Raw genomic sequence first — 15,141 nt, 5'->3', positions numbered from 1 at the left:
AGTCCTAAGAAGCTTCGAATTTCATTTTGTGTAGAAGGCGACTTCCATTCCTGCACCGCTTCCACCTTGGCCGGATCTACACGAATTCCATCTGAAGTTACTACATGTCCAAGAAAATTCACTTCCTTGAGCCAAAACTCGCATTTACTGAACTTGGCATATAGTTTCTCGTCCCTTAGGGTTGCTAGGACGGTTCTCAAGTGCGCTTTGTGCTCCTCCACGTTCTTTGAGTAAACGAGCACATCATCGATGAAAACTAGGACAAACCGATCCAAATACGGTTGGAACACGCGGTTCATAAGGTCCATGAACACTGCCGGGGCGTTCGTCAGTCCAAAAGGCATCACAACGAACTCATAGTGACCATATCTTGTTCGAAAAGCCGTCTTGGGTACATCTTCTCGCCGAAGTCTCAGCTGATGGTACCCAGACCTCAAATCCATCTTAGAGAAGACTCCTGCCCCTCGAAGTTGGTCAAACAAGTCGTCTATCCTTGGTAGTGGATACTTGTTCTTCAGCGTCAGTTTGTTTAGCTCTCGATAGTCGATGCACATCCTCATCGTTCCATCCTTCTTCTTCACAAACAACACTGGTGCTCCCCATGGCGACACGCTAGGTCTAATGAATCCCAATTCCAGTAGCTCTTGTAGTTGCACCTTAAGCTCCTCCAACTCTTTTGGCGCCATCCTATAGGGTGCCTTGGATATTGGTGCCGATCCGGGCTCCAGATCGATCGTGAATTCTACTTGCCTGTCGGGTGGGGGTCCCGGCAATGCATCGGGGAAGACATCGGGATATTCACTCACTATCGCCACATCTTCTATCTTCCTGTCTTTCTTCTCCTCCCCATTCAAATAAACAAGGTACGCTGGACATTCCTTCCTCATCATTGTAGAGGCTTGCAGCGCGGAGATAATGGACTTGCGTCGGCTCATTGAGATTCCGTAAAACTTCGTCGGCTCTTTTCCTGGGGTTTCAAACGAAATTTCCCTTTCTCTACAATGAAGAGTAACGTGGTTCTCCGCTAACCAATCCATACCCAAGATTATGTCTACGCTACCCATCGTCATTACTTGTAAATTATGAGCCAACAAACTGAGTTCACCTATTCCAAAGTTCACACACGCACAAGATCGGGATATATCTATAGTCCCGCCTACCGGTGAGGTCACACTCATAGTGGGTTCGGTCTTAACAGTAGGTAATCCTAATGTATCCACACAAGAAGTTGATATAAAGGAATGCGATGCACCCGTATCAAACAAGACAACTATAGGCATGTTGAGAAGTGTGCCCATACCTGCCAAGTTTCCTTGCCCAAAGGTTTCTTTCCCGTTTGCCGGCTGTTTCCCCTTCAAGGCGTAGGCTCTTGCTTGCGACGGCAGTCCTTGGCGGCGTTGTTGCGGTTGAGGTGCAGGTAGTGCCTGAGATTGTGGACGGAAGCCTAACTGGTTCTGTCTCGTCCCCGTTCCCATGTTCTTATTTGGGCAACTTCGGAAGTAATGGCCACTTCCACCACAGCTGAAGCATCTAGGGTCTCGACACTCTCCGGTGTGGTACTTGAAGCATCTTCCACATTGAGGGTTCCTCGGCGGAAAGCTTGCCCTCGGGTGATAGGTATTCTGTCTCCCGCCATTGTAGGGTGGGTTCTTCATGTGTTGTGGCCTCTTGCCACCATACTGAGTTTGATCACCATCCCACCTCCTCTTCTCTTGATGACCTGACTGAGCTTGTAGGGGTGTCGCGTTTGTTGTCGCCACCACTTTTGGTTTAGGGAGTGCGTCTTCCACGTCCAGTGCACAAGTCAAGATCTCCGAGTAGGAGAGTTCTCCTCGACAAGCCAATGCGGCCTTTATCTCATCCTTGAGCCCGGCCCGGAACTTCACCGCCCATTTCTCGTCGGTGTCCATCAACTCGGGCGCATATCGTGCCATCTGCGCGAGGGCTCGGTCGTACTCAGTTACAGTCATTCGGCCTTGGCTCAGCGTGTGGAATTCTACCACCTTGGCCCGTCTGTACGTCTTTGGGACATACTTGTTATCAATCTCCATTTTAAACTCCTCACATGTTAACGCTTCCAAGCGTGCAGGATTCATAGTTCTTTGCCGAGTCTCCCACCAGTAATCGGCAGCACCTGATAGTTGAAAGGTGGCGCAAGCAATGCGCTCCCTATCTGTGCACTCCATGACCCTGAAAATACGCTCGAGGCCGCGTATCCACTCTTCAGCTTTTGATGGATCTCCTTGTCCATCGAATTTAGGGGGATTCTGCCTGGAGAACGTAACTATGAATCTTTCTTGCTGAGGCGGGGGTGGAGGTGGTGGTGGAGGTGGTGCCTCAGCGTTGGGTCCTTGTTGTGGACGGCGTTCACGTCTTGGCGGCATTCTGATTCAAAATCCAAAAAGTGTTACTACAATTCTCATCCAAAATTACCACTTTCTCAAAATTTTCTCATAATCTTCAAGTAGTAAGATGCAACACATAGGATATAAATCAAATCCAAATCCTCATTAAAAGAAAGAAGGTTAAACGTTGTTTCACAAGAGCAGATCGTACTAAAAACAAAACTAACAAGACATCAACTATTCTATTTCTAGACTACGACTCGATCATCCTCATCCATAGGCCCTTCCTCCGGGTCTTCGTCATCGTCCTCCTCGGAGTTCCCTTGCGGAGCCACCTCGGGTTCCTCCTCGGGATCCTCTTCGGTTTCCTCCTCATAGTTATCTTCAAACCCTCGCTCACCCTCGTACATACTCACGTACTTGTCCTGATACACGATCCTCTCTTGTACATCCTGTGGGGGCTGCTCCTCGCGAGAGTCTACCAGTGCACAAAACACGGCCTTCCGAAAGCCAGCCATGTCGCCCACCATGTCATCGGTAACGGGCTCATGCCACGTGTACCTCCTCGCCGTTCTTTCAGCCCACTCCTTCCAGCTGTCAGGGAGCAATTCTATTAGCTTCTCAATGCCGTCATGCTCTGTCACTCCGAACTCCTAAGCTGCCCTCCAGAGGGTATCGAAGTGCGCTGCGAACTCAATCAACGGTATGTGATCCTTCTTCCGGTACACTCTATACTCCCTGAGCACCCTCTGTGCCCTAAGTCTATCACGATCACTCCGTCGCGGGGTTCGGAACATACGCGCCATCTATAGAAAAACAGAAACAATCGCTTCGTATAAAAAAAAAACAGGGTGCATAACCGAAGAAGAGAGAGATATGTGTATGCAGACGTATCACTGTTCTAATTCCAAGCCCGCTGGTGTTCAAAGGCCATAAGTCCTTATCTACTATAGGTCCAAGAAGCACTAGTGAAACCTCTCACGTCTAAGTTCAATCATTCAAAAGGCCAACACGTTCACACGTAACAGCTCACATCAACATTCACGTCATCATAGCATCACACATCAGCCACATGCTTTCATATAAATTCAACACACAAAAACAGTTCATAACTCTCATAATTTCCAACTTTTCACATCACTTAGTACCCTTCCACATGCATCAAAATTTACTTAAACTTTCCAAAAATTCAAAATTTTCATTACCTCATTTCAGGTTGAGTGCGATGAGTCGGATGTTGAGCCAATGACACTTTTGAAAACTTACTCAAAACAGAAAAAGACTCCTGGATCCAGAGCAGAAAGAAAACCTAGGCTCTGATACCACTCTGTCACGCCCGCATTTCCTAAGGATAGGAAGTACGGTGGACCGCGACTAGGGGAGGAATAAAGAAGCGGGGAAGAAAGGGGAGAACAAGAATACTTGACCCGAAACGTTTAATTAGAGGAAGTTCACTTCAAAACAAAGTACTGTAGCGACATTTCTAAAGTTAAAGTAAACAGAGTTTAAATGAAAACATTGTATCGGATTACAAAGCAGCGGAACAGACCAAGAGATAGATAATGCCGGGTATGACGACACGACACCATCCAAAAGGCAAAGTAAAAACACAATTTTGACTTTAATTGCTCAACATCCGTCATCCCCATCGTCGCTCAACCTGCACATTAAGAAAACAACATGCAGGGCTGAGTACTTATTGCACTCAGTGGACACACGCCAAAGTCATAGTTTGTCATGCCATATCAGTGTAACCTTGGGGTTTTAAGTGTAAGAAAATAACCCAAGTACACTAAAACATATTTCATAAATTCGACTGCGCAGTCATTTTCAGCTATTGCCACCCTTATTCCCACCATCATACACTATCTGATCCAACGGGTGACAAGGGGCGTGGCCACACCCCAGGTCAACTAGACCGGCCAACTTGCTCTCAGATGGCTCCCGATCTCGTGTACACTAGCCTGAGGGTTCGCAGCCCAACAGACCCGAATTCGATTAAACATATGTGGTAAACCACTTCAGATAGGTTTCAAAACAAAACAGTTGGCAAGACAAACAGTTCATCTCCATAAACATTTCCGGAACAGCGTCCGTATTAAAGATAACCCACAAAATAGTAGGGTAGAAAAGCCCACCTCAATTGCTTAGCTTTTAAACAGTTTCCTTCTTCAACCACAATTGCCTCGCAAAAGTTCACCCTTTTTGAAAGATAAATGAGAATCATGATTAGAGTCAGGAAAGACGAGGTTTAAACGACAATGCATGATTCCTACGTGGATGACTTCAACATCTAGCACGTTACACGTACACACACTTAACAACATCTTATAAGTCAATCACACAAAAACACACGTCCGAAACACACCACGCACGCACCCGACACGCATACCACGCACCCACGACGCGCACACGACACACACCCGAAACACTCGTACTCCCGGTATACCCTCCTTGTGCAAACGGCTCACTTGGCTCGGAAAAGGTTCAGAAAAGGCTCGGTGTCTCGGCCTGGCTCGGCACCTCGGCCGACCGTCTCGGCCGCCTGGCTCGGCACCTCGGCCGACCGTCTCGGCCGCCTGGCTCGGCACCTCGGCCGACCGTCTCGGCAGCCTGGCTCGGCACCTCGGCCGACCGTCTCGGCCGCCTGGCTCGGCACATGTCTCGGCGTCTGGCTCGGCCCTGGCTCGGCACCCGTCTCGGCACCTCTCTCGGCACTGGCTCGGCACATGTCTCGGCGTCTGGCTCGGCCCTGGCTCGGCACCCGTCTCGGCACCTCTCTCGGCACTGGCTCGGCATCTGGCTCGGCGCCCGTCTCGGCACCTCTCTCGGCACTGGCTCGGCACCTGTCTCGGCATCTGGCTCGGCATCTGGCTCGGCGTCTCGGCCGCTGGCCCGATCAAGTGCACACCAGTTTTCCCCCAACCAACGATTCTCAAACCTTATACGACATTCACAACACACATTCTACATCCCAAAACACACCCGAAAACAAGAGATCAACCCTCCAAAACTCTCCACAACACCACCCTAGGCCAAACCCTAAAACTCTCGGCCAACACACACAAAACACTCGAACCAAACACTGATTCCTCCGAGCCATCCCTTGGCCAAACACACCCACATACATCATAATATCAAAACACCCAGATTCACACCCATTGCACAAAAACACATCACCCAGAAACGTACATCTCGCAGAACTGCGCAGTTTACTTACAAAAATCATTATAAAATCATCCGACGTCCAATGAAGCTGAAATTTACACACCACACAGAAGACACACCCAAGTTTAAACAGTTAAAATTTCGTACCAAAAGGAGATCGTTTGCTCAGTCAAAAAGGGGTCGGAACCCACTGTCAGTCACCACCGAAGACATACCCCACACAAACACATAATCACAAAGCCTATTCAGCATCTAAAACATTCAAAACGTCCTAAATGCATGTGTTTTCGAAATTATCATGAGTTAGGGTCTTGGGTTACCTTTCCCGGATAGTTCAAACGTAGTTCAAACGCTTTACTTCCTCTTCCGACTCCGATTCACAACGAGAGAGAGTAACACCTTGATGAACCAAGAAATCGATGAGAGGGAGTGAAAGGAAAAAGGTGAGAACCGAGGGGGAGAAAGAGGGAGACCTTACCGTGATGATGAGAACGATTGTGAGAGAGAAAAGAGAGAAGCCGATGTGGGGGAGAGATTGGAAGGGAGAAAGTGTATCGGTTATGTGGGAGTGGGGAGAGGTTGAGAAAGTAGTGGGGAGAGGGAGAGAAACCGAGAGAGAGAGGGAGAGAGAGAGATTTAATTTATTAAATAGGATTTTATTTTGTTTTTCAATTAATCATAAAAAAAATCTAAATAATCACATACAAAAATAATATAAAACAATTAAGACTTACCAACCATATCTTAAACAAGATATTCACAAATTCAAACCTTAATTAAAAGAAACAAAACAAAAAAAAAAAAATCGGATATTACAGATAGGCCATCTCATTCTTTCCTAAAATGAGCTTGTCTAGAGATGGAGAGAGGTAATCCACTGTCAACACTAACAAGGTTGGGATAAAGGATCACCTAGCTGGAGCCCTCGAGAAAAATTCGAACAACCCGCTGGCTATAGTTGACAAGGAATACATCCCTTAATGTGGCCGAGCCATTTATCCTAGAATCCAACTAATTTGACTTTGAGCTCATACATTAATAATTTAACATTAACTTCGATAATGATGTAAGTTAATGGAGTATTCGTTTGAATTAAAATTCAATTGAAACTTGATTGAACCAGTAGGTTATCTCAATGGATAAGCGTGAGCTCAAGCCCATCTGATTCTAACTTAGCCTGGTTATTTATCAACTGTAGTGGCATAATTTGTGGAGATTATACTGAGCATATACATTGTAAAAGAAAAATAAAATTGCTTTGGAAAACATTGCAGAGGCAAGTGTACTATACTAAATTTCGCCACAAAGAGGCTCCAGAGTGCTGTACTGCTGCAGCCAAAATGACTGTGTCCAAAACTTTCTTCAACACTGCACTTCTGCACTTATTCTCTTATTGGTTAAAGAAATTTTGCAACTTAACGAGGAGTACAACTATTGATGACAAATTAATTAATTAATTTTGTCAAAACTGAGTTTATCGGTTAAAATTTACAGTTTTCTCAGCTTTTAGATTTAAATTGACTAATTTGTACCCCTATGTCTCACTTTAGGAGTCCCGGTTTACCATTTTTAGGTGTCTCACTTTAGGAATCCCGATTGAAATATTCCATAAATGGTATTAGGCTCTATGTTCCACTAAATTTTTTCTACTCACATTTTATTATATAATATAAAAAATTAGGACTCACATTTCACTATATTTTTTCACCAACTTTTCTATAGATTTTTTAAAACTTGTGTCAAACACAACTGGGACTCCTAAAATGGGACGATGGGAGTAATACAAAGGACTAAAAGCTATTAAACAAATATTTTGAGCAAAAAATATGAAATGGCCATATAGTAATATTAAAATTGGACTTTAAGAGCATCCGTAGCGGTGCTCGCGCCAACGGACGGCGTCCGTGCCGCTGGCGCGGCACCGCCCTGCTCGCCGTTGCACTCTTGCCGCTGGCACGGCACTGCTCGATGCATCGAGCACGTCTGTGCCAGCGAGCAACTGACGTGACGTTTCCTGATTGCCGTTGGCAATTTCGTTTTTTCTTTTTTTAAAAAAATTAAAATAACACAAAAAATTTAAAAAATATATTTTCAGATTCCTAAAAATATGGCCGTTTTATTACCGTTTTTTTGAAATTTTTTTTATTTTTTATTCCCAAAATCATCTATAAATACACACATTCATCATCCATTTTTCACATCAAATCATCTCTCATTCATATTTTTTCATGCAACACATCTACATCTTCCTCTCTCACTCAAATCCTCTCTAAAAATGGATTTCATCGATATCATGGCTGAAGCGGAGCGCGAAGAACAAGAATACTATGAACAATATCGTGCCGCCTATGAATCCTATGTCGTGGCCACTACCCCCGCCCCTCCTCCTCGACCAACTAGATCAATTCGCCGCTACATCCCTCTTGACCGGGAGGGAGCCAACGAAAGGCTCGTTGCCGACTATTTTTCCGACCAGCCGCAGTTTCTGGAGGATTACTTTCGGCGTCGTTTTTCGCATGTCGAAACGGTTGTTTATGTGTATTGTCAACACATTGTCCGCCCGTGTTGAATACTTTCAATCAACTAGAGACGCAACTGGTCGGCAAAGTCTCTCGGTGTTGCAGAAGTGTACTTGTGCTATCCGACAACTTGCTACTGGGCAAACGGCTGACCTCTTCGACGAGTATTTGCATGTGGGTGAGTCAACTGGAATCCTATGCCTTAAAATTTTTTGCGACGGCGTTCGTTCTGCTTTCGGTGAGGAATTCCTTCAGGCACCCACCATCGATGATTGTCAACGGTTGCTTAATCTTCACGAAACAGTCCACGGTTTTCCTGGTATGCTTAGCAGCATTGACTGCATGCATTGGAAGTGGAAGAATTGCCCGACTGCTTGGATGGGGGCAATACTTAATCGGCCACAAAGGCGGCGGCCCAACGCTTATCCTTGAAGCGGTCGCCGACTACCGCCTATGGATTTGGCATGCATATTTCAGTGTTGCCGGATCCAACAACGACTTGAACGTGCTCTATTCTTCACCACTCTTCAATGATGTTTTGAATGGTGTAGCACCGGCGATCGACTTCACCATCAACGGAAATGCATACCACATGGGTTACTATCTCGCCGATGGTATCTACCCAAGGTGGTCGACTTTCGTGAAGACGTTCAGCAATCCGCTAGACCCGAGACGGATTCTTTTAGGGCAGTGTCAAGAGTCTGCTCGGAAAGACGTAGAAAAAGCTTTTGGGGTCCTTCAAGGCCGATTCAACATTGTGAAGGCCCCATCTCGGCTGTGGTACGTTAACAATATCGTCGACATCATGTACACGTGTATTATCTTGCACAATATGATTATAGCTGACGAAGGACCGAGGGCGGTCACTTTTACGATGAGGATGAAGCTGGAAGCTCAACCGCGAGGTCTTCCCCACGCTGAGGTGTGCATACGACGGTGGGCGAGAGGATCGAAACAAGACATACAATGCGCGATACCCGAACCCACACTGAGCTACAAGAAGACCTAATCAAACACATTTGGGCGAAATTCGGCCACGAGCAGTAGATTTTTTTTAAATTTTATGAATTTAATTATGTAATTTTAAATTTTTAGGATTTGAATTATGTAATTTTAAATTTTTAGGATTTGAATTATGTAATTTTTGACTTTTTAGTAATTTGTAATAGTATTCCGGGTATTTTTAATGCATTCTAATATTGTGGAAATATTTTTATTTAAATTGAATAATAGAATGGTGGGACCCTTGAGCATGTTCTTGCGGAAGAGCATGGATGTGAGTGTTGTGCTCTTACCTAAGAGCAGGAAGCAAAAAAGTAATAAAAGTGGGTTTGGACTCACATCTATGCTCTTTGGCAAGACCACGGGTGAGAATGCTCTAAGCATATTTTTTGTTAATTTAAAATTTATCGTAAAAAGAAAATGACTAAACAATGGAATGGAACGACAAAATATAGAATGTAAAATCTGCACATGATGTCGGGACGGAGTGTGGGGCCGCCAAGGCGACGGAATCGTCTTTTTTTTTTTTGGCTGCTGCAATAAAATCTGCAAATTGTTTTAATTTCGATTTACTAAACAATGATGATGAACTCGATGGAATGGAACGACAAAATATAGAATGTAAAATCTGCAAATTGTTTTAATTTCGATTTACTAAACAATGATGATGAACTCATGCTGCTATCCTATGTAACACCTCAGATTTTTTTGTCATCATAAATACAAATATTAGTGTAATACCTAAAACACCCTGTATATTTGGTCAAACCCCAGATAAAAACAGCCAGTGAGTCGGGTGAAAGACGTAAATCCCAAATCGGCGCCGATATCTGCAGGCTTTTTTATCGGCGATTTTGTCCATGGAAAAGATTGCGCATTTCTAGACAAAAGCAACAATAAATTAATCGAATCGGATCTCCGCTTCCAATTCTCGCTCTCCTTCGCTTCTGCTCCGCCGCACTCCATTTCCAATGGCACACCTCATTCGGGCCGGGTCATCGTGTCGTCTTGCCAGCTCCGGAGCTGCGCGATCCATGTCCACGGCGTGGTGGCGCCACGTGGAGCCTGCTGCCAAGGATCCCATCCTCGGCGTTACCGAAGCTTTCCTCGCCGATCCTAGTCCTGCAAAAGTCAATGTCGGCGTTGTGAGTATTTCGCCGCGTTGAGGATTTTTCGGATGCTTTTCTCTTGTTTTTGGCTTCTATTTTTCTTAGCTTCTTTTTACTCTACCTTTTTTGTTGTGTTTCTATTTGATTTTTGTTTTCCCCTGATCGAACTAGATTACTAGGAATAGATCAGTGCTTTTTGCGGAATCATGTTGCCTTATTTTGCGGAAGATGCGTGTTTCGTTGTTTTTCGGAATATATCTGGTGAATTTCGATGAAATCACGGTCTTCTTTTCCTCTTTCCTAATTATGTGTTTGCATTGTTCGGTGAAAGGGAGCTTATCGTGATGATAACGGAAAGCCGGTGGTCCTGGAGTGCGTCAGAGAAGCGGAGAGGAGAATCGCCGGCAATTCGAACATGTAAGATTTCTTTTGTTAAAACTTACTGCTGTAAATTTATTTCTCTGAAAACATTGAACAGGTAGTAATGGTTCATTGTTTTTGAGTTGTTTGATAATCGCTAATGCTCTGCTGTAAATCATTCATAATGTGTGATCTGTGCTAGATAGTAAGTATCACTGTATCGGAGTTATTTTGTTCCACACCGAGGCTTCGTATCTGTATACGGAATAGTGTGGATGATAAGGTGTATCTGTATAATTAATGCTCGTTTATCATGAATTGATACAATGGAACAGTATAAGAAACACTGTTTTACAGTAGAAATTCCAATTGATAGCGTGAATGATAGGGTGAAATATACAGTTTATTACGACTCCTTGATCCAGTGCCGTTGGATGGTGTGAGGTTGGTGTTAGCCCTTTCCATCCGAGAATTTCACAATAAAGTAGGTGGTGGTTGTTAGGTGATAAAGTAGTGGCATTATGTGAGATTCTTAGTAGACATCTAAATGCATTTCTTTTCAAGTTATAGCTGTGCCGTGGTCCCTGTTTCAAACTTTAATTAATGCTTAGTTTGATTCCCTTTTTTATGCAGCTCGAGGATAAGAATTTCCTGATTCTTTTTTTGTTTTCCATCTTCTTTGGTCCATCATAGCTTTATCACACCTGAATAATGTGTTATATGCTCAAGGAAGCAAAATGAAACCATGATGAAAATGTAGAATTAGTAAACAAATAGTGGTATTATGTTGCAATGTTTCATATATATTGGGACCAGGTTGAACTTAGATGTGTGCTCTTATAGTTATTCTATATCACAAAATGTTTAGTGGAATGGCTAATTCTAAAATACATGATTAATACAAAAGTGCGGCCTCAGATAGATTTTTAAGTTAATTATAATATCTAAATTATGTCAATAAGTCAAATGGCTTCTAATTCTAAATTCTTCTTAGTAAAATTGTTCTAAATGGGTCTGAATCCCAATTCCTCCATCCTCCCAAGTAAAGTGAAAAATGGTTCTGGATATCTTTTACAGAGGATTTAGAATTAACTGCTTTTGATTCAGGGAATATCTTCCCATGGGCGGAAGTGTGAACATGGTTCAAGAGACTTTAAAGCTGGCTTATGGGGAGGACTCCGACTTAATTAAAGACAAGAGAATTGCAGCAGTGCAAGCTCTTTCAGGAACTGGTGCATGCAGGCTCTTTGCAGACTTTCAAAAGCGTTTTTCCCCTGACTCACAGATTTACATTCCAGTTCCTACCTGGTCAAAGTTAGTACTACTTTTTTCCTGTTTTTCTTTCCATTTTTTCAGATTTTAGTATTTTTTTGAATTACACCCTGGTTCGTGGAGTGCTCGCCTTAGGTTTTTACCTAATCGCCCCGGAACGCCACACACCCCTAACAACACTGACTATGAATCTCCATAAAATTATGCTGTACCTTGCACCAGTTGTTCTGCTCTCACTTAAACAGCTACTATTTGCTAGCATAATTCACGACATACTATGATATTGTGGCAGTCATCACAATATCTGGAGAGATGCTCATGTCCCTCAGAGAACATTCCATTACTATCATCCTGAATCAAAGGGTTTGGACTTTGCTGGATTGATGGATGACGTGAAGGTGCAAATAACTTTATACACCTTGAACTTGATCTTTATACTGACTTGCTATATAGCTAAATATAATAAGATTGTTACTTCTTCAATTTGGGAACAGAATGCGCCAAATGGGTCTTTCTTTCTCCTTCATGCTTGTGCTCATAATCCAACTGGAGTGGATCCTACGGAAGAACAGTGGAAAGAGATCTCAAACCAATTTAAGGTCACATTCCTTGGTTTGAAACTCTGTTGCATGTATATGTTGCTAGTTTGCATATTAATATTTTCTTATAATTGATTATGCAACAGTGTGTTAATTTACTAATGTGGTAAAATATGTTATCGTCAGGTTAAAGGACATTTCGCCTTATTCGATATGGCATATCAAGGTTTTGCCAGTGGTGATCCAGAAAGGGATGCCAAGTCCATTCGGATTTTTCTTGAGGATGGCCATCTAATAGGATGTGCTCAATCATATGCTAAAAATATGGGACTTTATGGTCAGAGAGTGGGCTGTCTCAGGTAAATTTTCTAACTACATTAATATTACCTTGAAATTATATTATTCCACTACAAGTGGAAGTTCATGGCTTGATGCCGAGTTCTTCAATAACCATGATAAAACGATACCCGACCAATTATATGCTCTTTCATGACTGTAGTGTGGTTTGTGAGGATGATAAACAAGCTGTGGCAGTGAAAAGTCAGTTGCAGCAGCTCGCAAGACCCATGTACAGTAATCCCCCTGTTCACGGTGCCCTCATTGTTTCCACCATTCTTAGTGATCCAGATTTGAAAAAATTGTGGCTGAAAGAAGTAAAGGTAATATATTGACATCTTTTTGCATTATGTATTGGCTTCTGTCAAATACATTATTTGGCTGTTAAGCTCATCTTAACCTCGCTGATGGATGCTGATTGAAATTTGGTTCAAACACATATATATGCTTGGAGCTTATGTGATTTTTTAATGTTAAATAGTGTCAAGCACAAAGGAGAGAAAGAAGAGTAAAATGTGTCTTCCAGGGTCCTACACTTGTTTTTCGTTCAATTGAAATCTCAGTCTTCTTCACAAAAATTTTCTTGATACATGACCGGAAATTGGCCAATGTATTACTTGTACTACTCGTAACAATAGGAGTTACTTTGTCCTCTCCAGGGGATGGCTGATCGAATCATTGGAATGAGAACTGCTCTTAAGCAGAATCTTGAAAAGTTGGGTTCACCTCTTTCATGGGAGCACATAACTAAGCAGGTCATTGCAATCAATTCTTCTTTCCTTCTGTTAATAAATTCTTAATTTTTTAAATCATTTTTATATCTAAAAAGATTTAATGCTGCTACAGATTGGCATGTTCTGCTATAGTGGCATGACACCCGAGCAAGTAGATCGCTTGACAAATGAATTTCACATTTACATGACTCGCAATGGGCGTATCAGGTAACATACACTCTCCCTCTCCCTCTCCCTCTCCCTCTCCCTGTGTGTGTGTGCATGCACGGACGTGGATCTTGTGTGCCTACTTCTGATCTGTTTAAACTCGAATACAGTATGGCTGGAGTCACCACTGGCAATGTTGGTTATTTGGCGAATGCTATACATGAGGTCACCAAGTCAGGTTAGGAGGGGACCAATTTTCCTTCTTGGATGCTTCATATATATAAATATGTATATATGGAGCCATAATTTGTGACTCTTAGAAAATAAAACGGATTTGTGCGATTTTGATTTGGGTAAAAGCACTGGAGAAATTAGAGCTCCAATAACGAGAGGTGGAAACCCTCTTGGTTAGTCAACAAAAAATCATGTTCCTTATAGTGTTACAGTTGGGCCAATTTAAAGGAGATATTGCAAGATTTGTTGAAAGTTCTTATACCATGTGATGTTTTAATTGACAGTTGAAATGTTGCTTTCGATTTAGTTAACTTTTACTATGTCATTAACTTTTCTTAGTGGGACATCGGTTTGGAAGGACAATATCAATTATCCAACTTGCATGATGGAGATGGTTATGTTTAGAGAATAATAAAAAAAAAAGTAATTAAAATAAAGAATATTTACATCCAATGGTATTGGTGATGGTGATTGCAAAATTTGTCCACCGATTACAAGTTGGTTGGACTTCAAACTTATTGTAGTTCGTTATAAATTGTAGTTTATCTAATTGTAAAGTATTTTTTGCTAAAATCGTAATAGTTGGTCCTTTCCTTATTTCGTAGAGTATCAAAAAGTGAGTATAGGAGTATTATTTATCTCAAGCCTCAACTATCTTATCTTGTCACACACGTACAACATATCTAACTATTTATACTAAATTTAAACTCTGTAATAAATTTAAACTCTTCAAAGAATGATTTTACTTCACTATACTAAACTCAAATTTAAAAGAATATTTTTATCATTTTTTTTACTTACAAATTTTGAAAAAAATATTTAAGTTTGTTTAAGTGTAAATATAAAGATAAACACTACTCACTCCGTCCTACAAGAATATGCACTTTTAGTTAGGTACCAATTTTAATGCATAATTGATAAAGTAAGAGGAATAGAAAGAAAAAATAATTAGAGAGCTAAAATTTCCAAATTAGAAAGTGCACGTTCTTGTGGGACGGACTAAAATGAAAAGAATGCATAATCTTGTCGGACAAAGGGAGTACTATATTTTTCTATAAAATTAAAAATAAGATTAGTTTTCATTTTTCAAGTACCATTGAAACTATTTGCCTACTCCATTTTTAACTATTTTATTGTACCACTAGATATGGTATTAGTCATAACTCGAATACAACTCAGAAAAGAAAGTAAATGCTGATACAAGATTCATTACTCCACATCCTCTAACCTAATATTGTTTAATTGAGGTTGATACATAATAGATGTCCAAATATGTTTTCTCTCGTGAATCTCACTTTATTTTATATACTATAATGTGTATATATGTACTAGCCAAATTTATCACTAATATAACAACTACAAACCAGTACGGTTCA

General features: G+C 42.0%; 1 protein-coding gene across 1 annotated transcript; it reads left to right on the top strand.

Annotated features, from left to right (window-relative positions):
* Window positions 1–9,819: 9,819 nt before the first annotated feature.
* LOC121804567 (aspartate aminotransferase, mitochondrial-like) lies at window positions 9,820–14,076 on the top strand. Its single transcript, XM_042204171.1, has 10 exons — window positions 9,820–10,179; window positions 10,475–10,560; window positions 11,611–11,817; window positions 12,068–12,173; window positions 12,270–12,374; window positions 12,501–12,673; window positions 12,814–12,973; window positions 13,310–13,405; window positions 13,497–13,591; window positions 13,702–14,076. Exons 1-10 carry the CDS (start codon window positions 10,006–10,008, stop codon window positions 13,772–13,774), a joined length of 1,275 nt encoding a protein of 424 aa, XP_042060105.1. The 5' UTR covers window positions 9,820–10,005; the 3' UTR covers window positions 13,775–14,076.
* Window positions 14,077–15,141: the final 1,065 nt, after the last annotated feature.

The sequence above is a fragment of the Salvia splendens genome, chromosome 5 (genome assembly GCF_004379255.2).
Source record: "Salvia splendens isolate huo1 chromosome 5, SspV2, whole genome shotgun sequence".
NCBI classification, from domain to species: Eukaryota; Viridiplantae; Streptophyta; class Magnoliopsida; order Lamiales; family Lamiaceae; genus Salvia; species Salvia splendens.
The sequence above is the reverse complement of the archived record's forward strand: the minus strand, read 5'-3'. Positions and strand labels throughout refer to the sequence as shown.

Coding starts and splice junctions, on each gene's coding strand:
- LOC121804567 (XM_042204171.1), top strand. CDS start 10,006: ATGGCACACCTCATTCGGGCCGGGTCATCGTGTCGTCTTGCCAGCTCC. Junction 12,174..12,269: donor GATTGATGGATGACGTGAAG/GTGCAAATAACT, acceptor ATTTGGGAACAG/AATGCGCCAAATGGGTCTTT. Junction 13,406..13,496: donor GGGAGCACATAACTAAGCAG/GTCATTGCAATC, acceptor ATGCTGCTACAG/ATTGGCATGTTCTGCTATAG.